This window comes from Chamaea fasciata, unplaced genomic scaffold, assembly GCF_029207755.1.
Source record: "Chamaea fasciata isolate MVZ Bird 193981 ecotype frontalis unplaced genomic scaffold, bChaFas1.0.hap1 SCAF_13, whole genome shotgun sequence".
NCBI lineage: Eukaryota > Metazoa > Chordata > Aves > Passeriformes > Sylviidae > Chamaea > Chamaea fasciata.
Window position 1 is genome coordinate 6,741,601 of NW_027094098.1, and position 25,061 is coordinate 6,766,661.

The 25,061-nt window shown below is 42.7% G+C and overlaps 1 protein-coding gene across 2 annotated transcripts in view; it reads left to right on the plus strand.

The window, feature by feature from the left end:
* The first annotated feature begins 534 nt into the window (after nt 1-534).
* The window catches only part of USP4 (ubiquitin specific peptidase 4), a 32,101-nt gene continuing 7,574 nt past the window's right edge, over nt 535-25,061 (plus strand). The window contains exons 1-13 of one of the 2 annotated variants that reach the window (XM_066195071.1): nt 535-670; nt 788-945; nt 1,183-1,313; nt 4,801-4,927; nt 6,498-6,643; nt 6,822-6,883; nt 12,138-12,281; nt 12,923-13,040; nt 14,129-14,302; nt 14,916-15,074; nt 15,894-16,118; nt 17,684-17,767; nt 18,138-18,232. In XM_066195071.1, coding sequence (XP_066051168.1) covers nt 564-670; nt 788-945; nt 1,183-1,313; nt 4,801-4,927; nt 6,498-6,643; nt 6,822-6,883; nt 12,138-12,281; nt 12,923-13,040; nt 14,129-14,302; nt 14,916-15,074; nt 15,894-16,118; nt 17,684-17,767; nt 18,138-18,232 — 1,730 coding nt within the window. In that variant the 5' untranslated portion in view covers nt 535-563. The remainder of the gene's footprint in view (nt 671-787; nt 946-1,182; nt 1,314-4,800; nt 4,928-6,497; nt 6,644-6,821; nt 6,884-12,137; nt 12,282-12,922; nt 13,041-14,128; nt 14,303-14,915; nt 15,075-15,893; nt 16,119-17,683; nt 17,768-18,137; nt 18,233-25,061) is intronic. The other variant, XM_066195072.1, reaches the window with a different exon arrangement.

The window sequence follows — 25,061 nt, forward strand, 5'->3', positions numbered from 1 at the left end:
GAGAGAGAAAAATAAAATCTATGAAGAACTAAAGCTTTCAGCTTGGGTTCAGTCGTCACTGACCATAATTCAGGGAGGAGATTCTTGGTGAGAAAGCGAAGTACAGGATGCCTGGAGCCCAGAGCAGCGGGTTGGCAGCAGCCACCCTGAGCAGGTTTGGAGAAGGCTGGGCTGGGGCTGCTGCAGAGGCGGAAGGGAGCAGAGTGTTCCCAGAAGTGTTTTTGTCTGAGGACTTAAAGAGGCCGGCCCAGGAGCCTTCTCGACCGCGAAGCCCCCTCGAGGACGAGGTCCATCCCCGCGGGGGTGAGTGCTCCTTGTTTTTCGCATCTTGCTCCCCGGCTCTCCCTGCAGCCCCCGTAAGGACACTCAACTGCCCCACCCACCCCAAGTGCCCTCACGGGGCCGCCGCAAGATGGCGGCCGCCGCCATGGCGCGCGCGGTCCCGCCCACCTCGCGCGGAGCGCGCGCGGGCGGGGCGGGTCCCTCCCACTCGCCTAGCGCGTGCCCGCCCGCGCGCTCGCGCGCGCTCCGACCTCCGCCCGCGCCGGGTCTCGCGCACGGACATGGCGGCGGCCGCGGCCGGCGGGGAACGGGCCCGGCCGGACCCGGCGGAGCAGCGGGCAGAGCTGGGGCCCCTCCTGGCCACGGCCCTCCGGCCCGGCGAGTCCTGGTGAGCACACTCGCGCCTCCCCCCCCTCCCCGTCCCCCTCCCCTGCGGGCGGCGGAGCCTTCGGGCCGGGCCGCGCCACCGCTGAGGGGCCGCGCCGGGCGGTGCCGTGCGTTGCAGGTACCTGGTGGAGAGCCGGTGGTTCAAACAGTGGAAGAAGTATGTGGGCTTCGACAGCTGGGACATGTTCGGCGCCGGCGATCCCAACCTCTTCCCGGGGCCCGTCGACAACGCGGGCCTGTTCCCGGGGCCCATCGACAACTCGGGCCTGTTCGGCGGTGAGTGCTGCGGGCGGCGGGGCCGCGGCTCGGGCTGGGCCGGGAACTTGCCCCGCTGCTTTCGCTTTCGGAGCCCGCTGCTGCAGAGGGCGCGCGGCCGCCCTGTACCCGGGACTGGCCGGGCTCTGCCTCCCTGGGGGTGCTGGTGTTCCTCCGTGTCCTGGCAGTACGTGTGTGGGTCTGGAGAGGAAAAGGTGCTGTTTGATGTCCTGCTCTCTGCCGTCTGTCCCCTTTTAGATCCAGAAACTCAGAGTTTAAAAGAACACCTCATTGATGAGCTGGATTACGTGCTGGTGCCCACCGAAGCCTGGAACAAGCTGGTAGCGTGGTATGGCTGCATAGACGGGCAGCAGCCTATTGTGAGGAAAGTAAGTACGGCTGAATCAACTTCTCCTCCTCCTTGTTTCGTTTTTTTCATCTCCATCAAACTTAAACAGTTTATATTGCCAGATGTCAGCTAAGACAGGATTCTCAGCACCTCTTTGGAGATAATAACGTGATGTCTTTTTGCCCTGTCTGAAAGAACAGCTTGCCTGTGTTTCAGCCAAAATGCCTGAATGTTCAGGGGTTCTGAGCTGATGGTTTATTTGGGGCAAGAACCCTGAACCTTGCTCAGGTTATAATTCTTTGGACTAGTACTGTGCTTTTATATTGCATGGAATAGTTTGTACTTTGTGGACAAGGATAAGTTGTTGGTCAAACTTGTATATCTTCCACAACAGAATGAGTCTTTTAGTACAGATGGGTTAGGGGCTTCCTCTGAAGTCTAAGGTGATTCTTGTTTTCTCTTGCAAAATTGTGTGCTTCTAAAATCTTTATTATAAAGAGATGGATATATAGTTTTGTCTTGTGAGTCATATTTTTGGTTGACAAATGCAGTCATGTATGCAGTCTGAGTATATAAACTGTTCTGGAAGGTGAAATTGGCAAGTGTTTTTAGTTTTGATTTTTGTTTGTTTTGTTTTTGTTTGGGTTTGTGTTTGTTTGTTTGTTTTTAAATGTGTATAGGTAAAAGGTTTCTTGTTTTTGTTTTAGTCTTAAGCTATTGTACTGACTAAACGGAGCAATACCAGTCTGTGGAGTTCATGAAAAGACTAATCACTACAGCAAATGTTGATATAATATAGGGAATTAACATCACTTATGTTTAAGCAGCATTACCTTATAAGTAAGGGTTACTCCAAGGCGTGCAAGACCTAGGAAAGTGTGGCACCAGAAGGGAAGTAAGATCAGGAAGTGCTGATCAGTGGTACTGGAATGTTGTCATTCAGTGTGGGCTAGAAATTGCATGCAGTAAGAAGTTCTGATGTCTTCAGGACTGTTGAGTGAAGCCAGGATCACCAGGTGACTTCAGGTTCACTCAGCTGAGTAGACAGAACTCGCATGGAAGCAAGAAATAGGAGAGGAGAAAATAATTACAGCATGTAAAGGAGATGTGGTTCTAGAGAAACATGTAACATCTTGAGGAACTGCAAGTCTGTGCTGAGAGGGAGAACTGGTACTGTTACTGATTAGTGCCTCTCCAGGTGAGTGAGCTTTCCTTCCTGAACTGGCTGATTGCTTTCCCAAAACCTGGCATGTTCTTGCACACTCCCTTTTCTGAAGAGTTTGGAAGTTGGCAAGAGATTTGGGAGCTATTGGGGAAACACTTGTGCTTAACTGCATGAGCCTTCTTTTGTTGTGGTGTCCGATGCTGCTTTCAGTGGTGCAGTGACCAAGGGGACAGAGCTCAGAGCTTGTGCTGGTTTACAGACCCAGCATGCCAGGGTATTCTGAGTCTAATTAAGAGGAAAGTTTTAAAGTTTTGAACCGCTGTGAAACAGTCAGTCTCTGTTAACGTGAAGGGGTTTTTTTATATTTAAGAAGATGCTAAAATATAGCAGAATAGTAGGTTTGTGGGATGTAGCAGCCTCTTACAGTGGGTCAGTGAGACACAAAAGCTGCACTGCTGCGCCTGAATAGAATGTGGGCAAGATCTGGTTACAGTATTCCCCAGAGAACATTAAAAGTCAAGCACTGAAACTTGTCCTTGAATGCTTTAAGACTTTTCCTAAAGATGGGTCAACTGTGATTCATGCATTTAAATATCCATAAAAGTAGGATCTGGGAAGTGATTTTCTGACATCTTTATGGTTTTTGAAAGATATTTCTTCCATCTCTGTGTTTGATTATCAGAGCCAAGTACAGGAGGGTTAGGCTAGATTTGTGGTTCAGGTTTCTTTTGATAGTCTCAAACCATATTTTTGGGCAGTCATCTCTGGAGTCCCACTGGAAGGTGTATTAATGTGCCGCCTCAGCAGCTGAGCTGTGCTGAGATTGCTGTCCAGTGGCATGGCCTGAATTGTGCTTTGGCAGAGAACAAGGCAGCTGCTCAGATGTGGTTTAAAAGACATCTGCAGGTGATTAGAGACTCCGTTCCTCTATCCTGATGGACACAATGATCTGATCAGGAACTTCTTTTCCTCAGGAAATCAGAAAAGAGTTCTTTTCATTTCTGAATATGGCTCTTATTTGTTTCTAGCTACAGAATACTGGAGAACAGGAAGTCATGTTTAGTGACGTTTATTCTGAAAAATAAGTGGAAAACTTTTGACTTGGTTTCTTTTCTTTCTTAAAACGAAACCTGCTGTGCCTGTCAAGAAGCTGTTTAAACAGGGAGCTTTACTTTCTGTTGTAACAGCAAAGTGCTGAAGATCTTTCCGAATGTGTTTGTTAATTATTTACCTTCAAAGCACCTTGTGTATCTAATACAGCCTTCCTAAAGCAACAATGCTCGGAAGATGGAAGCATAATTTAGTGGAATTGTCACTGTAAGTCTAGGTCTTAATTATTTGGTTTTTTTCCAAAGCTGGATAGTTTTTTTGGTAAAATGTTAGGTGTAGATCACAGCAATCTGGTGTCACATGAATTGAATGGAATATTTCGGTTGGAATGGACTTAATCATCTGGTCCAACTGCTTGACCAGTTCAGGTCTGACTGAAAGTTAAAGCAAATTAAGGGCATTGTCCAAATACCTCTCACTGTTACTCTTAAAAATTATACCAGCTTTTTCAATGAAATATGGTCTCAGTTTCAGAGGCTTTGTAGCTGCCAAGCACTCTGGAGAGAATTGAGGTATGGGATTTTCTTTTTTTTCTTACTCCTCCTGTTACATTGCAGTTGTCTCATAACTGGCCTGTGAAATGTGCTTTTCTTTCTGGCATTATGTGTTTTATGATCTGTAGGTGAAAAATGGTGTCCAGTTTTAGGGAAGCTTTTTAAAAAATATGCTGGAAGCTAGTGGCACGAGTAAATGTACGTATTGGAATATTCTCTCAAATGCAAAATTGATTTGAAAAGGACTCTGAAACAAAGCAGTGTCATCAAAACAACTTCAGAGGTACTTTTCTATTCTTGCTAGCAGAGAGTAATGAGGCAGATTCTGTGTACTGTGCAGAAAAATAACTAATGCTTTGGTTTGCTCTCTTCTGATCGAAGTGATTTTGCTCCAGTGTTGTAGCCTGGTTTCCTTCCTTTCATAAAACTTAGCCAAAGACTAGAGGCAAAAGGTAATTTTCTTGTAGAATGCTTTGTGTTATCAAATATTTTTCATGAGGAGTGAGCTGTCATTGTCAGTTCAACTGTGATGATGGACCTCTGGAACTTTGCACTGTGGAAGGAAAGGACTGGGACTTTCTATTTTGAAAACCTAACAAAACCCCCCAAACAAGCTGGTGACTGAATCCAGGAGCGAGTCCGTGTTCGGTTCATGGCTTGACTCTCAGTACTCCAAAAGGCTCCCAGCATTCAGCACTGTGTACCTCAGAGGACTGCTCAGTATTGCAGCTGTGTGTTGCTTTGTTCCCTGTGTGCAGGTGGTGGAGTACGGGCTCTTTGTCAAGCACTATAAGGTTGAGGTTTATCTCTTGGAGCTGAAGCTGTGTGAGAGCAGCGATCCCGACAATGTCATCAGCTGCCACTTCAGCAAGGCAGATACTGTTGGTAAGTAGTTCTCTGGTACATGAAGCTGTGCTCTGAGGGTGTCTCAGGAGATAATCTGTGCCCTCCAGAACCTCCAGACTGTAGGAAATCTGACTTTACTCTCTCTCATTGCTGTGTTTTTCACATGTAAAAATGTGAATGTCAGCTGTCCTGTGTCTACATCACTAAACTGAAGAAAGCATCTGTCATGGTTTGACACTGGCCAAACACCAGGCACCCACAAAATCTGCTCACTCACCCTCCCCTGCCACAGCTGGGCAGAGGAGGGAAAAAAATAATGAAGAGTTCATAGGTTGAGATAAGGACTGGGAGAAAGCACTGCAAGGGCAAAACAGGCTCAACTCAGAGGTATAAAGTGAGTTTATTGCTAACATTTTCAGAGGAGGATAATGAGAAATAAAAATAAGCCCTTAAAAACACCTTTTCTTCCCCCAACCCCTCCCTCCTACCTATGACAGCACAAGGAGACAGGGCACAGGGGTTTTGGTCAGTTTATCACCTGAGGTTTTCTTTCTCTGCTCAGGGAGAGGATCCTTCCCCTGTGAGACCGTGGGGTCCCTCCCACAGGCGACAGTTCTCTGTGAATTTCTTCAGTGTGGGTCCAATCTCACATGCAGCAGTCCTCCCAAAACTGCTGTGATGTGGGTCTCTCTTTCCAAGGGGTGCAGTGCTCCAAGGACAGGCTGCTCCAGCCTGGGAGCAGGGCCCTCTCTTTCCACCGGGTCTCCCACTGGATCAGCCTTCTCCAGGCATCACCTGCTCCAGCATGGGCGCCTCTGCCATGGGCTGTGGGTGGATCTCTGGTTCCCCCGTGGTTCCCCACGGGCTGTGGGTGGATCTCTGGATCCCCCGTGGATCCCCACGGGCTGCAGGGGCACAGCTGCTCCACCATGGTCTCACCAGGACCTGCAGAGGAATCTCAGCTCCGGCTGGAGCAGCTCCTCCTGTGTCACTGACCTTGGTGTTGTCATGTTGTTTCCCTCACATGTTCTCACCTCCTCATCTTCACTGACTAGAAAAAAAACCTGTGCAGTTTGTTTTGATTTTCTTCCTAAATATGTCATCACAGAAGCATTACCACCCTCTCTAACTGGCCCAGTTTTGCCCAGCAGCATGTCCATCCTCAGAGCCATCAGGGATTGGCTCTGCTGGATGTGGTGGAAGCTTCCAGCGGCTCCTCACAGGAGCCACAGCTGTGGTCCCCCAGTACCAAAGACCAGGCTGTGCAAAACCAACACAGCATCTTTAAGGGCAACTTGACAGTAGTAACTGAAAACTTGAACCTGAGTTTTTAGATGAAGAGAAGTTGGCCTTTGGGCAGACAGTTCTCAAAGTGTTCTGCATGTTATTGGTTTAAGGGCTTGACAGGCAAATACATGACTGAAAACAGAAGTTTCTCATGCTTTTAGACTTAATATTAGACAAACTATATGAGCAATTATAACTTCCGTAATGTGCTTTTTACTTGAAGGATAAATGATGTACCTCCTTGCTGAATGAATGTTTTAGTGTTTTTTTCAAAAGCACTCATGTTTTAGGAATTTTGGTGTTTTTTCTTTCTCCTGAACAGCCACCATCGAGAAAGAAATGAGGAAACTATTCAGTATCCCAGCTGAGAAGGAAACCAGGCTATGGAACAGGTATATGAGTAACACTTATGAGCAGCTCAGCAAGCTGGATAGCACAGTGCAAGATGCAGGGCTCTATCAGGGTCAGGTAAGAGGCATAATTTCTCTCTTTTTTTTTGTTTCATGTCGTGCTTTTGCTGATGTGTATTTTTTTTTCCACTTGCTTTTATGTACTTTGAGCAAACATTGACAATGGGATTTGCTAATGCTTTTGCAAAATGTGTAACAGACTTGCAGTTACCTTTATTACCTGCGCTCCCTTTCAGGTTGTTTTAATAGAAGTGAAAAATGAAGATGGCACGTGGCCTGGACAGCATTGCCTGGCAAAGTAAGCAAGCATGTTCTAAAGGTTTCCGTTATATTTTGTGCAGCTTGTTTGCTAGGCTTTAGTGACCACATGTTCTCTGTGAAAGCCTAGTTATCACTGCCTGTTGTGGATTGCTTTGTTTTAGTTATTTTGAAGGTGAAAAAATCTCAAATATTTTTCAGTGGTTCTGCTGCTGGTTTTTCTTAGAAGAGTGTATTTTAAAGCCTGTTTCAAAAAGGCTGTATGAGGATTAAATAGTTAAAGGTTTCTATAGTGCTTAGGAGACAAAAGTGCTATTTTCATTGAACTAGTCTGCTTAAAAAGCTACCTCTGCACACTGCACAGTGAAACAATCTGACCTTTGCTGTTGTAGGACAGAAAGGATCTTGGAGTGTATTTCCAAACCTGCCTGTAGTGAATGCTCAGAGTTCTGGTAGTTCCCCCTTAAAAAGGGTACAGAAATAGCTGGCCAACACCCCTCCCACCACAAGAGACAATTACAGAAGCCTGTAAATGTGGCACAGATTCTCTCAGTGCTGTCTGATTTAGAGAAGAGATGGGTAATTGCAGGGCTTGGTGAAATATTATGTGTATGGAGTGAGTGGTGTAGAATGGAAATTGCTTGCAGTGATAAGGAACTGCTCATGTCCTGCTACAGATAGTAGAGTTTGTTGACCCTCCCTGTCTGATGCCTAGTCAGCTCCATCCCAGGGCCCACCAGACTTGATAAAGAAAATGCTTTTCTGTGCAATACAGTTAACCTACAGAACTTGATGCCAAGTGATGTCATCTGAAATCAAGATACACTAGTGTTAAACTTGAAGAGTTGATCAGATAGGGCAGTGAAACCTATTTTGAAACAGTACTTTGAGAGGTCACACTGTGTAAATGAATCAGGAGAATGCCCATGGGATTACAGTGAACTTTCTGTAGCGGTGTTAGTGAAAAGCAACTAAACATTCGTATCATGTACCTGGTTGACAGGCAGTGTGGGAGAGGAGCAAGACCAGGTCATAACCTTTTGTTTCCACGGGAAGCAAAGCTAAAAAGGAGCTGTGGAGCATTCTGAGGCCTCAGAGTAGTCCTTTGTCAGGAGCTAGTCTGATATGTGAAGGCTTTGATACAACCTCTAGTGATAGATAAATGGAAGTGGTTATTGTTATGTAGATCAGTATTTTCCAATGACATAAAAATAATTGCTTATTATAGCATGAAACTTGTGAAATTGACTTGACGCTGATAATGGTGGCTGAAAGAATTGTATTAAGTGATACAAGGATTATTTGTTCGTTTGTACTTTGTCTAGTGCTTCATCCTATCTCGGCAAACTTTTGCTTCAGTGCTTTATTTCTCAGCTCCAGAAAATACCTGGGAAACTTAATATTTGGAGATTTTTTTTTCTGGGCTGCATCAGTTTATTACTGAAAGCTTATGAGTGAATTTTCCCCAGATTTAGGGTTTTGATGTCATAAACCAAACAGGCTGTAGATCTCTCTGCTGTTGATAGAGAAATGGTGAGCACCTGCATCACTGCCCAAGTGCCAGAAGAGGTTCTGGAGAGCTGGGAGTTCATATCCTTCCTGCTCTCAGAGCGTGTGTGGTGGGGTGGGTGGTTCTGTGTCATGAGGATTTTTCTCCACCGTTTGGTGCTTGTCAGAGGCACCAACCCCCTACCAGAGGAAATAGCTTTTCCACTGGTTTGGCAGCTGTCCTTGTGTTTCCCCAGCCATCAGTCTGGCTGACATTTTACAGGAAAAATGCTCTAAAACTACAGCAGTCCTTGGGTGGTATATTCAGCCTATGCTTGGCTACTGCTGTTTGTCAGTATGCTGCTCTCTAAGGAACAAAATACTTTCTTCTTACTGTAGTTTGAAACTGCTTTTACTTCTATACAAAGTTTCAGAAGAGAGAATGGATTATACTTATTCTAGGAATTTCAAAATTAGAAGCATACTTTGTTTTTGAAGGGAGATTATATCAACGACTCTGTGGAATTTAATAGTTTAAATTGTTACTTAGAAGATTCCCAAAATAAAGTCCTGAACTAGCAGAATTCCATTTCAGCCCTAGTGCACTTTTTTTTTTTTTAATCCTGGATATAATTTTCTTAGCAAAAGCAAACAAGAAGTTGTGTTAGTTCTTTTAAAATAACACTTTTTCCATCAGGTATTGTATTTGAAAACTGGAGTGAAATTGTATTTAGTGTCTGCCTGGCAGCTATCTGTCTCCCTTTTTTAGTATGTAGCAGTAAAATATCTTTTGGTTCTCTGTTTGGAGCTAGAGTTTTCCTGCTGTTTCCTCTTCCAGCTCTTGTTTACTTTCATTTACTCATGGCACTCTGTGCTGTCACTGTGATTTCAGAGGGCCCCCTCAGCAAATGGGCTAAAAATTTTGTGTGCAGATCTTTATTCCATGACACTGAAGTGCTTGAGTTTGCAGCAGATGCCAGGCTTGCAGAGGAGCCCTGAGGATAGAACAGAAGTTATGGAGGCTTTTATATGTACGAACTTTCTAAATGAGCATCCATTACAGCCTCTGCTTGGCAATTGAATAAAATCCCAGCTAATCTGCCTCTGAGAAAACTATTTGTCACAAAGTTACTATTTTATTATTGGGTTGTGAAGGAGAAGGGCTGACTCTTCACTGCTCTGAAGGTGGCCTCAGCTGGATTGAAACACTTTTTCTGTCTGTGTCTTTCAACCACTTGAAAGCCTTTTGCAATATTTTTTCAACTTGTTTAGTTTAGGAGGTTTTTTAACTTAACAACCATGTGTATTCAGAGCGATTTGATTTTATCCTCTTTGTCCTGTAAGTCTCCAGACTTCTCCTCTTCGCTCTTTGTGTAGGTTTTGGACAGGTTTTGTAGCAAGACATAAAGCAGCTGTCTTTACCTGCAGATGGGGACAATGTGCTTCAGTATTGTGAAGATGAGGTTGTGTTTCAGTGGTAACCCACTGAGTAGGCCAGAACATTTGGAAAGGTTCCACATCACAAATTTCAAAGATGAAATAACTTCATTCTCTTACTTCAGAGCAAGGTCTTGGGGCCTCCATTTCTGAGGGAGCAGAAGTCACAGGCTGTGAGAGAGATCGCAGTACAGGGGGCAGATGCCTTTGACCAGTCAGGCTTCCACGGAAACCTTTTTGTAGCATTGGGGATAAATATTTGGCCTCCAGGTCTTCTCTTGTCACCTCTGTGCAAATGAGGCAGTCCTGAGAGCCTGCAGTACTGTGAGGTCATTAACAATCACTTTCCAGGCTTAAAGTGGGAAGCTTTCAGAGAAAAATGTTTTTCATAGCTGCTCTCTGTGTCCTTCGCCTGTAATCAATGACTGACTGCCTTTGTGAGCATCTTGTGAAATGAGGGGAAGAGGCTGTCCTTAGGAAATGCTTTCTTCAGTAGTTACACATAGATGAGTAGCTTTTAAAATGTAGGAATAGGTAGAATTCTTTATTTTCACAAATACATTTGAGTTCTGTTTTTTTAATCTCACATGGAAAGCTGTTAACCTCTCTTGTTGTTTTGCTACTGACATGAACCTTCCCAATTTTCTAGCTGGAATTCGCTCAAGATCCTGGATAGACTGTGGGTAGACTTTTCCCCACTCTTTGACTTGTGTCTTACCTTTGCTTTCTGATCTGTTTTTTATCTTCTTTTGTAATTTGTAGCTTTTTTTCATTTGTGTAGGGTGCTGTTGAAGTACTTGGAATTCTTTAGTTGCCATGTGACTCTTGATGAAACACTGTCTCTATGCTTCTGTTGGAAATCTTGAAATCCCTTAGGAAGTTCTTGTCCTCCTTTTCCTTTTTCACCAGTAGATTTTCTTCATATGATTTTCTGTGTTTCTCTGTTCTCTCTCTGGGAGATGAAACGTGTCAAGCAGAGAAGCTCAGTTCTCAAGTCTAGCACTTTCTAGATTGCTGCCCTCTGCTTCTAGATAATTCATTACTTCAAGCTGTTAAAGTGTGTTCTTAAAGGATTTACATGCTGTTGTTACCTAAATTGTTTTATTCTTGACCCTTGAAATCCACATGTATGAGCATGAGTCTGCTTATTGTTGTCTAGTCTAGACCTTCTGTTTTCCCATTGATATTACCATGATAATCTTGAAGTTCCACCTCCAACATGTAACGACAGAATGTTGTGTGTTGTCCCAGAAATGGTCCTCTCAGTTTTTCTGGTAGATCTCATTCTAGGATACTTTCCAGTATACCTTTTTTATTGTGCTGGCTGGTGAGGTTTTTTTTAGCATGCTTCAGGTTTTGACTCTGTTTGGGGTTTTCCAGTTTCATCTGGAAGCTCCTCTGGTAACTTGTTTACTGCTGTATTTATTTCACTGCAGTATTTATTGATTTCCAAACTGTTGAGGCTTTCCAGGTGTTCTGCCTTGTCATGGCCATTATGGCTTGTTCATTATTGTATAGTTTTTTCCCCATAGAAGTTTTCCAGCACATTTTGTTTTAGTTCCGTCTGAACCATGAATATGCATTTTTAGTTTGTATCATTTGATAACGAGGGCCACAATAAAAAAGAATAAATAGACAAGCTGAAGCTTGAGAGCTCTGGCCTCTGCTGGCTCTCTGCTCTGTTTTGGGGGTAGTAGCCACTGTTGTGTGGCTGTTGGTGTCCTGCACCTTTTTGCTTTTGGTTTTGTGTGTTTGTTTGGGCAGAGATGGAGAGATTAGACCAAATCCCAGTCAACTCTTACTATAGAGAAATTAATTAGTGTCAAAATTAATACTATCTTGTGGTTTTGCTTTTTTTTTTTTTTTTTTTTTTCAATGGAACTGTCTATGACAGGATCCTGTTAAATTTTAGTGCCTTGTTGATTATCATCTTCCTGATTAATGTTGTGTTTGAATAGGTGGTTTGGGTTTCAGGTAGGGAAGGACTGACCTGGTCACTTTTAAATGGAGGCAGAGTTTTTGTGTGGTTTTAAGATTTGGGAGGGGTTTCTTGCTTATTTCAGGGTGATGAACTCATAAAATTAAAGCTTGCTTCCCTTTCACTCACACTGTCTGAATTGCTACTTATTTCTGCCGGGGATCCAGATCTGCCTTTAAGCAATAAATTATTGCTCCTACTTCTGGTACTTTTTTTCCTGGTGTATCTGTTCCAGACAGTTGTTTGGAAATGTGATCAAACAGATCAAAGCAGTAAATTCTGTGTGGGGTAACTAACTGTAGCTCAGCAAGACCTTGGAGTTTTGTGGGTGGTGGGACTGGGGATCAGAAAAGCAGTAGCACTGTTTCTACTTCTTTTTCCTTTCTCCCAGATCAAGCACTGCAACTAGCAGAAACTTTACTACCTCTTCAAAATCATCAGCAAGTTCTTATTCCTCAGTGTCTGCCACTTCTGTCATTACTAACGGTGATAGCAGTAACTCCTATGGACTGAGCAGCTCCCACCTGGGCAGGGGGTAAGAGCAGGAATGTTCTTTTTGTTTTGTTACCCTTCATGTGAGTGATCCCATGCATCCTTGCCTGTATAGAAGAAGAGTGTGATGGTGCCCTAGAGGAGTTCCACTACTCTTGTGTACCTGTTTATCAAACTTTGCTTTTTGAAACCACTGTCTTCTGCTGTTCCTTGCTGACTTGCAAAAGTAGTGCATGTTCCAGAACTTACTAACTGCCAGAGCATTGCCTGTTTTTTGAGGTGACTCAGAGCATGAGGGAAGGGATTATATTCTTCTGTCTATCTGCCATTGTGGTAGAAGCCTTTCCAGGTACAGATCGTAATTTTCTTATTATTTCTTAAAGTGCATTATATAGACTCTTGCTGCATTAGGATAGTGTGTTGTGTACTTACAGACAGAGGAAATTAATGTGTTATGAGGCATAAATTAATAATAGACTTTGTAAGGATTAATGTTTCCAAAGTTAGCACCTACATTTCACGTTCCTGGTATTCAGCAGTAGCCTGTATGAAGCAGCAGAAACAGGTAGCCTGGTTCAAAAATTTCAGTAAACAATTTTCTGACTTGTTTTTGATGTGACTTTTAGGTAGTATTGAGACTCGGCAAACTCATTGTGCTGTTCACTCTGTTGTCTTTTTTTCCAGAGGTTCTGGATTTGTCTCTAACTCTTACAACTGCAGGGACAGTGCTTCCGTGTCACAACCTGGACTCTGTGGACTCAGTAACCTTGGAAACACCTGCTTCATGAATTCTGCATTACAGGTAAGAATTAGAAAGAGCCCTCATTAGAATTAAATAAGAGATCAGGCCCATACATATTGTGACTTAAAATCTGTGAAAAGAAAAGGATATTTAATGTGATTCCATGAGGAGACTACATCTCAAAAAACAAACAAACAAACAAACAAACAAAAAAAAACCCCAAAAAACCCAACCAACCAAACAAAAAAAAACAGACCAAAAAATCATGTTTAGTTTGGCTTATGTTTAACTCATTAGTACTGTAAAACATATTACAGTATTAGGGACTGAATCTGAAATATGTGGCATTTGAAATGGTCAGGGGAAGTTGTCTAAAACAGGTGCCTGACTGTAACTTAAGGTTCCAGTGCTGTGCCCTGCCAAAAATGGGCTGACGTGGAGGATGTTTTGACTTTTGTGGGCTGCACAAGTGATGTGAGCAGGTCACTGGCTGCAGCTCTGGACCTCTGTTAAAGATTCTTGAAAAATTAATAGCATGAAAAGCCTCAGGAAGGTGCAAGGTGTTAAAGTTGAAACAGTAATGCAAAGCTAATAATTATTTCTTTACATTTAAACTTAACTTCTTAGGATTATTTTGTTCATTTTAAAGAATACAAAGACTTGCTGGGGTAGATTTTTGCTGAGAAGTTCTAACAAAATATGAGACAAATTGTATAAACTTTGATTTGAGGAATGAGCAAACTTCTAGTGTGGTACCAGTGCTGTGAAATGACTTCAGTCATTCTGTGATGGCTTTGAAATCTGGAACAGGTCTTAAAATAACTGTAATGCATTATGCATGTGGTATTCGGGTCACCATGATAAACTTGAGCTGCTCTGCTTTTTATTCAACATGACTTTATTTTCAGTTGTGTCATGGTAACCTTAAGCCACTCTATGTTTTCTTGGACTTAGCTAAGAGACAACTTGAAAATTTTTTAGTGTCAAAGTGACTTAATTTTTTCTTTTCTTTTGTTTTACTAAACAAGTTCTCGAGTCTCACCAGTTTTGTTAACTTGGTGCATGTTCTGATGTGAAAGTTGGTTTTGTTGTTTCATTGTCACGCGTATCTATTGTCCTGTAAATTAATTTTCTAAATACTTTCTCAGTGCCTGAGCAATACTCCTCCTCTGACTGACTACTTCCTGGAAGATAAATATGAAGCTGAAATAAATCAGAACAACCCACTGGGGATGAGGGGAGAAATCGCAGAAGCCTATGCAGATCTCATCAAACAGATGTGGTCTGGGAGACAGTCTCACGTGGCCCCACGGATGTTTAAAGTAAGTGTGGCATGTTCCAGTAGCACAGCTCTGGGACAGAGGAAACAGTGAAAGCTAACGTGCCTGCCACATATTTTGATGTTATGAAGGCAGTAAGGACAGAATTGCTCCAGTGTTTCATGGTTTGTGAATGCTTTTTGGTGTACAGGGAGGAACTTTGCAGTGAGTGGTGCCCTTCCTCAGAGTTGGCTATTGTTCTTTAATGTTATTTAGTAAATGACCTCCCAGCCTGAGAGCTGTTTACAGATGAATCAGAGTGATCTTTGCTGCAAAACTAGGCAAGGTCATATGAATTACCAGCTGTGAACTTTGGTCAGTGAGAAAAGGTGTGTAAGTTACAAATCTAAAAATTTAAATGATAAAGTGAAGATCAAAACGCATCCCCTTGTCTATAACTTTGTTTATTGGTGTAATGTTCTCATTGCTTCAGTGTGAAGAGCTGCTTTCTGCTGAAATACTGAAAGTAGCTGGGGAAATTGTTCTGGCACCTTTCCCTGCATTAGCATCCGGTGCACCGTGGTCTACTGCTACCAGAAGGTAGCAGTGAGCTGACCCCTGCAAAAGCCACAACCCGAGTGTTTTATATCCCCTCACTCTTGCCTTTGTGTTCCAGACACAGGTTGGGCGATTTGCTCCTCAGTTTTCAGGATACCAGCAGCAGGATTCCCAGGAGCTCTTGGCTTTTCTACTAGATGGCTTGCATGAGGATTTGAACAGAGTGAAGAAGAAGCCCTACTTGGAGCTGAAGGATGCCAATGGCAGACCTGATTCGGTACAGTGTCCTTTACTTGAGGATAGGGCAGGTGGTGCTTCCCAGGGCACTTAGCTGGGTTCTGGGACATGTCCTGGCCTTCCTGCTCACAGGCCGCACAAACATCCTTCCTACAGAGCAGTATCCCTGGAGCAGGACAACCGTGTCATGCTTTGTGGTACTCTACCTAAATAGAGAAAAGTAATCACCTTATGGGGCTTCCCTGATAGAGGCCAAATAAGTTTATTGTTTTCAGTTTTCTTCCTGAGACTAAAAGTCTCATGCTAAGAGCAGCCTCTGATTGCCCTGAATAGACAAATGCCAGACGCCCTTTGATAGGGAGTTTATAAGTTGTCCTGTGAAGGTCTTCAAGGAATTGTAATTTGTCTTTTAGACTGTCTTTGTGAAACATAGCCATCATTTTCCAGGAAGAAGAACATCTACTTTTTTTCTTGAAAGTTGTAACTGCAGTTGCCTTTCCAAAGCAAGAGGAGCAGTCCATTCCTTCTGGAGAGTGGAGCATATTGTGTCCTGAAGAGCAGCATGTGACCCTGTCACTGTCCTCTTAGCTTCATTCATGCTTCTGGCATTGTGTGTACCAAGGAATACCTGATCAAACTCAGCTAAAACAGATAGATTAAATTTGACTTGATGCTAGGCCTTAATTTCACTGAGAAGAAATCCCAGTGTGTTATGCTGGACATACACATACTGGTAGAGCCCCTTCCCTATGACATCAGTATCAATTTTCCAAGTTTTCTTTGGTCCTGGTGCTCACCCCACTGCAGAAATCATCCCAAGAAATAACTTCTAATATATTTTTTAAAATTGTTTTTCTAGGAGGTGGCAAAAGAGGCATGGGAGAATCATAGGCTCAGGAACGATTCCATCATTGTGGATATTTTTCATGGTCTTTTCAAGTCTACCCTTGTTTGTCCCAAATGCTCTAAAGTTTCTGTGACCTTTGATCCCTTCTGTTACTTAACTCTCCCACTGCCCTTGAGGAGGGATCGTTCTATGGAAGTTACCCTGGTGTTTGCAGACCCACAGCGCAGACCTGTCCAGGTGAGGCATGTTGAATACACACATTTCTTTAAGTCAAGTTCTTTTAGATTTTTAAGTTGAGACTCCTAAAGTAATCTAAAGGATATTGATGTCCACCTTTGAGTGAGGTGGTTTGTGTTTTCTAATGAAAAACCTGGGATGTGAAATCAAGTGGCTTCATAAAATCTTGGTTCATGAAACTGAGGTCATGGTCAGCTGGAAGTGGCTTCCTCACCCTGGTGAGATGACCAGTGTGATGTGCTGCTCCCTGTAAGCAGCAGTGTGTTTGCACTGTTCTGTTTACCTCGTGTTACCTTGGAAAATGTAAAGATGTAACTTGTATTGTGCCCTGTTGTGTGCAGCAGCAGCCTGTCCAAGGAGGGGACTGTCCTGCTCTGCTCTGCACTGGGGCAGCCTCACCTCAAATGCTGAGGGCAGTTTAGGTCATCACAATACAAAAAAGACATGGATCTATTAGAGACTGTTGAAGGAGAGCCATGAGGATAGTGAAGTGTCTCCAGGGGAAGCCTTATGATGTGAATGGGTTTGTTCAGCCTGGGAAGTGGAGACTAAGGGGAGAGAGAGACCTCATTGTGGTCTTCAACATCCTCACAAAGGGAAGGGGCAGGTACTGACCTGTTTGCTGTTGTGACCAGTGACTGCACCCAAGGGAAAGGCCTGAAGCTGAGGGCGGGGGGAATTAGGTTGGATATCTGGAAAAGGTTTTTCACCCAGAGGGTGGTTGAGCACTGGAACACACTCCCCAGGGCAGTGGTCACAGCACCAAGCCTGTCAGAGTTCAAGGAGTGTTTGGACAATGCTCTCGGGCGCATGGTGGGATTCTTGGGGTGTCCTGCTACAGGGCCAGGAGTTGAGCTTCATGCTCCTCGTGGGTCCCTTTCACCTCAGCGTATTCTGTGGTTCTGTGTTTCTAAATGGATAAGGCCTCTGAATTTCAAACAGAGTTGAAAACCAATTCCTCTTGAGAAAAAAAACCAAAAATGACATGTTTGCTTTTTCAGCGTCCTCAGTAGACTTGTTTTTGATTTGCCCCCTCCACCTTATTTTCAAATGGACACACACGTCCCTAAAGTAGCCTTGTGCTTGCCACGTGTCACAGAAGCACAAGCTGGTGCACCCAAGCAGAGTGGCTGATGTCCTGATGCAGTTTTGGAGGAACTGATTGGCAGTATTTCCATGTCTGTCAAGATTTTTGCCTTGACCTTTAGCAGCATTGAAGAGAATGGCTCTAAGATGTTTTTTATCACAGAAAGAAACAGTAATTTTATGTTCAGAGCAAGCTGCTGTGTCTATTGATCATTTTTTTCCCTGGATTTTACTACTGCTGAGCCTGATCACAGCAGAAGGCCAGCTGTTCACAGCTTTCATTCCCTCCAAATCCCTGCTTTGTAAGGTAAAGCTGCAATCCAGAAGACCTTGAAGTGTGTGGTTATGACCTTAACTTCAGCAGAACTCCTGTAAATTAAAGATTTAAGAGTTTTAAGATTTTATTTCCATTTTCTAGTGCTCTGCCTTGCGTGGCTTTATTTTGCCTGGTGTAAACATAACATTGTCTTTGTTTCTAGTACCGGGTTGTGGTGCCAATGATGGGGGCCATCTCGGATCTGTGTGAATCACTTTCCAGACTCTCTGGTGTTCCTGCAGAAAATGTAAGGATTAATGCAGACAGTAATTTTGATAAATGTTTGTTCTTCTCAAAGCATTTTGGTGGCCTAGCTTTTATATGGGTGATAACTGAACTTAATGGGCTAGTGACAAAACTGTAACAAGTTAAATTGCTGTTTTTGTTCCTAAAATCAAAATCATGCATGGAACAGTCTGTGTTTATACTGTTAGTTCAATTGCAGTAGAGGTTTAAGAGAAGGGACAGAAAAGTAAAGTACAACTGATGATGTTGTGCTGATTGTGCAATTGTGATAAAGAATTGGAATAAACTCTTGCTTGAATTTAAAGGTAGCTTGCCTAAGTTCATGTAAGCTTTTACTATAACCACTTTGCAAATCTCACTTGCTGTCCTAGATGGTGGTGACAGATGTGTATAATCACCGATTCCACAAAATCTTCCAAATGGATGAAGGTTTAAATCATATCATGCCAAAAGACGACATCTTTGTGTGAGTAAACTGGGAAAATGCCACGTGTGAAGAATACTGCAAAACATTCACTTTGGTTTCAGGTTTAAAACCCGATTCCTTGTCCCTTCACAAAACCTAAGCCTTCTTGTAGACCTTTTGCATGACTCAGCAGTAATGCAGCACCACTACTACCAGCAGGCCAACAGGTGCAGCGTTCAGCTGGTATTTTTCTAAGACAGGATGTCATGGCCCTTGGGCCACAATGAAGTTTTAGTCTGGTCTGTGTTATGCAGTTTAGGACTTCCTACAAGCCTCTTTAAGACATGATTATGTCAGGATTACAGTTATGGTCTCACTCACATTTTTAGTTTTGCTCAAGCTTACTGTTTTATTTTCCAAATCGGCCTTGGGCTGTTACTAGGATAGTATGAAGTCTAAGCTGTTGTACTCTGCCTTTCCAAAATCCATCATAGTTGTTAGGGCACCGTGATTGGGGTCTTTTTATGGACTCTTCACTAGTGGTTAACACTGTTTGTATCTAAACTGTGGTTTTGAAGGCAAAGCTGAGGATTTGGTTGTGCTTGATGTTTTACATGTGTGTGGTGGGTGAGGTATTTCCAATCACCGCTGAAATCTGGTGGAGTGAGGAGAGCAGAAGTTGTGTTCCTCTATTGCAGCTGTCATGTGAGAACATTCCAGTGCAGGAATGTTGCTGCCGTGAAATGGCTGGGTCTGTGTGGAGCCCTGCACTGATATCCTCTGGTGCCCTGTGAACCTTACACGGGGTGGGATGCTGTGTCATACTGGTGCTCTTTTGTCATGCTGTCTGTTGTGACCTTATTGCTGAGATGTCATGAAGGATTTTGTAAAAGTTGTTGTCTTCAGTTGTGTGACCAGTTGGGATCCCTGGGAAGGATGTTTTGCCTCTGTGAAATCTGTTTGTAGAGTGGTAGTTTGTAAGTCTGTCTGTCTCTGCAGCAAGTATTTTAACATTTTAAAAACAAGCATGATATTACAGGGGTAATTGCAAAAATGCCCTGCTTTCATACAGGCATAGCATGTAAGTCCTTCCACAGAAAACAACTCTCTCTGAATCAGGTCTGCTCTGGGGTGTGGGGCAAGCATTGGCTGAGCTGCAGCTCAAGTGTATTTTCCTTTGCAATTGCCACTTCCTTTTATGTGCAGGACAACTGTAAATGAGGTGCTGCTGTGAGTCACAGTGAGTGAACTGACCTGGGTTAAAAATAGCTTTCCGAGGAAGAGGAGAGATAGCAGGAGGAAGTTTTGCAAATCCTGTTTTTCCGTGTACAGCCTCCAAGGTCTTTTCAGCACTGAGGGGCAAGAGCAAGCAGCCAGGCACCAGGGCAAGAATTAGGAAAAAGCTGTTCATAGGAAGTCCTTTTAATGGGTAATGCTGCCAGGAAAAAAGATGTGTAAAGTAATATTCTAACTACAGCTAAGAACCAGCATTCTTTTATTGAAAGAAAGTCTTGTCTCAAAAAATGAGCAGAGAAACACTTGTTCATAAAAAGGAAAGTTTTTTAAAGGCAAACGCATAATTTCTTCTAGTGTGGACAGTCTATCTGCCTTGTCTGGTTATAAAAAGTCAGCTATTATGTGTTCTAAGATAATTCAGTAAATGGTTAGACTAGTGTGAAAGTTCTTGAATTCCACTTTGTTTCTATCTACTATTTTTTTGTCCTGCCAGCTTCAAAATCTGTTTTCCATTAGGGAATGTACTTGCAGTCATGCATGTACATCTCTGCCTTCTACTTCCTCCAGAAAGGATGGTTTTACAGTTAAAGAGGAACTTGTCAAGTGCTGCTCAAGCTGTTGTGTTTCTGCCAGAACTTACGGACAATGGCTTGGCAGATCAGGTTTCTGCCCTCCTGCAGGTGCAGTGTAATGTGTGGCTGGGGAATGTGGTATGTGATTGTTGTTAGTTCAGACTGCTGCTGCCAATAACTTCAGGAGTTTCTGATATCTCAGCAACTTTTTACAGGCAAGTATCTCGATGTTTATTAAAAAGAGGAATTAGAAAACATTTTTAAAAACCCAGGTCTTTCACAACCTTCCACTTTTTTAAAGAACAAGCTTGTTTCCACTTGAAATATTAAGAAAAATTTTATTTCTCCAAAGTCAATGAAGAAGAGTTCCTTACTAAAAACCATTTTTTTCTTCTTAAATTAAGGCAAATACTTTAGAGGAGTGACAGGAAAAGACTTGCTGCTTATGACCTGAAGGATGCTCTGTATACCTGCATAGTCCATGAAATATTCAGCTTGGAAAAGGTGCTCCTGTATTGGTGATGGAGCTGTGGGGTGTATCACTGATTACATGGAGTGATGCATCTCTCTCCTGTTCCTGAAAGAAAACTGTCTTTGTATCACTTAATGAAGGGGAACAGATGCCCTTTATTACGAAGTACAGCAGTGTAGAGTTTTACAGTCACAGTATTTTCACCCAAAAGTCACAGTTGAAATAAATAACCTAAAAAAGACTCAGTAAACCACGCTAACTCATCAAACACTTGTTTGTGCTACATTTACACTGGATATTGCCACAAAAGAAACACTTAAGAACACTTTCTAGAGTGTCAGGCACACAACAACAAGATAGTAAGTGCTTTTTAAGAAAGGAAGAATCCTTCTGGAAGCTTGCCTAACATGTTTTGCAAACTTAAATTTTTCCTAAGATTTGTTTGTATCACTTAATGGCCTTGTGTGGTAAGACTAAAACATACCAGCTTCAAGTCTAGGAAGACAGAAGTTACAGAACAGATTGGGTTTGTAATAGCATTACTTATTTATAAATCAAAAAGGGAAGCTGCATCATTTCAGGGTGTTGGGCTCAGTGCGGCAAAGCCAAATGAGAGCTGTGTCAGCTATCAGGTGGGAAAAAACAAACTGGGAAGGGATTATGTCATAGTCCTGGCACCTTTTGCCGGGTATATTCTTAGGTACTAAATGTTAATGTAGATGTGCTTCAAGTTGACATATAATGCAACCTGGGATATAACTGAGTACCATTAGTTAATTTTTTTTTTTATTCAAGTAAAAGATGTTTTTTAGAATCAAGGTATCTCTTGTATTTAAATTATACTCTCTTCATGATACTCACTGTCTCATGTGCTTGAACCCTTTCCTAATTCATGTTTTATGGATCCTGTCTCTTATATATTCATCATGTGCTCTTATTTCCTAGTAATGTCCAGTAGCAAGGCCTCCCTGTGGGAAAACTGTAATGTGTATATCTCCCTCCTTGTTTTAAGTAGTTGCAGTTAGATGCTAAGTTTCTTTCACTGGTTAGAAAACAAAAGGAAAATCAATCCTAAACAGAGTTAAATCAGTAGAGCATATTCAGAAACAGATACTTCTCATGTATATTTCCCCAAAACTTGTGTGCATTCCCCAAAGTTACATTTTGAAATTATGGATGGCTCAGTGGGTCCTATTGATTTTTGAGGTCTTTTTCTGAAGGATTTTGTTGCCTAGTCTTTGAATTGGGGTGGGCTCACAGGCCTTTTCTTTTGTTCTTCCTTATAGCCACACTGAGTGAATTCAGAGAGAAGCTGTGATAAACTGAAGACCACACCCTTCTGTTTAAATAATCTTTTTAAAGGTGTAACAGTTTGCTCACCTCTAAAGCAATCCTCTCTTCCACTGGTAGAAGCCAACCAAGGTTGTTTTAGTACTCATCTGTGGTTATTTGCTGGACTCTGAGAATCCAAAGAATGAGTGGGTAGTGATAGGGCAGTACAAAGCCCTGGGGCTCTGAGTTCATGAGCAGAGCTATCCAATTGTTCCTTTGTTCCTTGCTCTCATTGTCCCCCTCTAAACAGGACATTGCTCAGAGTCCAGCAGATCTTCCACCTGTGATCACCTTTGTGATCTCCTTTGTGTCTCCTGTAACAGAAATCAGTTGTTTCAGTGATTCTGAAGCTGTAGCATCTGCTTGTAACTTAAACTGGCAGTTCTTGCCTTCTGTACGTTTTTTAGCATCATATTAAGTTGTCTCAGGATTGAAAAATTTAAATGTGAATGTCAGTCACTTACAGTGTTTCTGCAGGTTTGCTTTGCTGAGAGCTGTAGCCAAGCCTGCCTGTGGCAACAATACCCCTGTGGTTTGCCAGATCTCTGATTTTATGGTATTGTGCACTGGCCAGCTGGCAACACACATCTCAATTCAAAAACTCTTGACGCTGCAGGAGATCTGTGCTCCAGCAGGGCTGTGACTTAAAAAAATTAAAGTCTACTTTTGTACTGGTGTCTTGCTTTTGAGACCAATGTTCGTTAAGTCTCAGCTTTTGATTTGGGCCTCTCTTGGTTTGTTACTGAGCAGATAATGGATTTTCCTGAAATACTTGGGTTGAGAATGTCAGTGAGTAGGAACTCTCACAACACACTGCAGTAAGAATAGAGCAGCTGGAATGGGCCTTGGCTTTTCTGAGCATTTGCTTGACAGAGGACATGGTCTGCAGACATAGATGTTGTAGTCCAGACTGTGCTGTTGGTGAAATTTGGGAAATGTGTGGTATGTGGGATGTATGGAATATTGAGCTGCCACCTTTTATGGGTTATTTCAGTGGTGGGAAAAACTGTGGGGTATTTTCTGGTTTTCACCATAGGGTTATGAGGGAAGACAGATTCAGCCTTCTGGTTTTTGCAGGGCATCTTGGACATCTTGAGATGTGTATTGTGAATTTTAATGTGCCACTGAAGTGGTGGAGAATACTGAATCTGGGGGGTGAGGAAGGGGGCAAGAATTGGACTCCATTTGGAACTTAAGCTGAATGGATTGCAGTATGGAAAATGAAGACGTGCCCTGGATGTCTAAGATATGTTTTTCCTCTGAGCTGCTCAGTTTCTGGTTCATGAGTTCTTCTGGTGTATTATTTAACCTGTGGAGCTCTCTGATAGTAAAACCTCAAAAAGAAGAAATGCAAATACCACTGGCCTTCTTGATGTTTAGGTGACTTTAACTTTGAAATGCATCCCAAAATGAACCTGGCACCTTTTACACAAGAGGACAGAACTATACATTTTCTTCTCTGAGTCTACTGAAAGGGGAGTTGGGAAATTCTCCAAACCTGTTCTTTCACAAGGCTTTGTGCTCATCTCTTTCTCATCTTGACAGGTTTGGAACTGTCAGGTAGTCCTGGAGCAAGTTGTGTAATATTTATCAGAGAAGAGGTGAGATGCAGAAGTGGAGGAGGTTGGTAGAAGCTTTGAAACAAGATAACTGACCCGACATGCAGGGGCAGTGGTGCAGCCAGAGAATGGTGGGAGTATCCCAGTTCTCAGTGTTTGGAAATGGTTCTCTCCAAGCATGTTGTTCTGTGGAAGGACAGGGAGGTCTGTGGCACATGATCAGAAATCACTCCTGTAAAGGTGGTCTGCAAATCAATTTGATGACAGCAGTTCAGTGTTTGTGCTGAATGCTCTCATTGCCCAGGCTAAACAGAGCACAGCATTCAGCACACAGCCCAAACACTTGCTATTTCTTTTCCTCAGGTTCTGGGAAGCCCAGCCCCACTAGGACCTCCGGCTCCCGCTCCAATGTAACCCCCACACATGCACCATGCTGGTGATGTGCCATCACCAGGGATCCTGCTGGAGCTTGGAGCCGGCCTACAAGGGCTCAGGTAAGTACCACACAAAAACAAACTCCACAGCCCATTTCAAGGGTATTGCTCTTAGTATTTCTTCTTAGTTCTTAGGAACTAAGAAGAAAAATGTTCTGATAGATAAACTAGATAACCCTGTTCTCTTAGCCTGGCTAATGGGGCATATTACATAACATATATTGTTTATGTTGATAAAAGTTTCACAAATTGATTTGCAGGTCACCTTTAACCTATAAAAGTGTGCATATTTGAATAGGAGGTATTCAGTTTGCCATAGGTGCCATGTTTTCCACCTTCTCTTACAACATGCTGTGTATTTCATTTAGATGAGTTCATGGTCTTGAATAAACATCACTGGCTGCAAAGATGTCAGGTGTGTTAATATGACGGAGGCTACAGCAATTATTGAACTGAGCTAATGAGGTCAGCAAATCAGCAGATGCAGTAGTTTTATACAAAACACTTGAGATGTATGGGATCTTGTAGCACACGGATCTGTGAAGTTTGTTCACACTTGCTAAAATTGGGGTTTTCTTGTTGGAAAGAGGGTTTGCGTCCTTTCCAAAATGAACTTGTATTTATTTAAGCCTTGTATGAACCTCCTGTGTGAATTCCCTCATCATTTTTAATCTGTTCCTCTGCATGACTGGCAAAATCCTTTGACCAGATTCTACAGGGCAAACTGTCTATTATCTAAGAAAGTTGTAATTTCAGTCTCTGATCTCTTAGTTTACTTGCTTGTGTGTGTTCTGGTGTTATGAAAGAAAATAAACAGATTAGGAGTATCTCCACTTCCTAGAAGAGATCAGAATATGAGTAGCAGTTTCTCTCGTTTTTTTTTCCAATCCTATGTTTATTCTTACTGTTTACTTTTGACCTTGTTGTGGTTTCTCAGCAGCATCTCTGGGTTGATATGCAGTAGTAACCCCCTTCAGGCAGATCTGTTTGGCTGCTTCTGCAGTGGCATTTTTTCCTGCCCTTCTCCATTCTCTTTCAAAATAGACTTCTTGGTTGGTGCTGTAGATTGAGTTGTGATCCACATAGTGTTTTGCAGCTGGAGTTAATATCACAGATCCCAGCACCTGTGAGGGAATGTTTCAGTAACATACAGCTTATATATTAGCCTGGTGTTTAGCTCAGAGTATTTTTTGCTTTCAGTGTCCTTTCATGTAGCTCTGATCCTTCATAGTTTTCCATTCTTCTGTGCACTTCCTTATCTTCATTGTGCAGTGGAACAAAAGT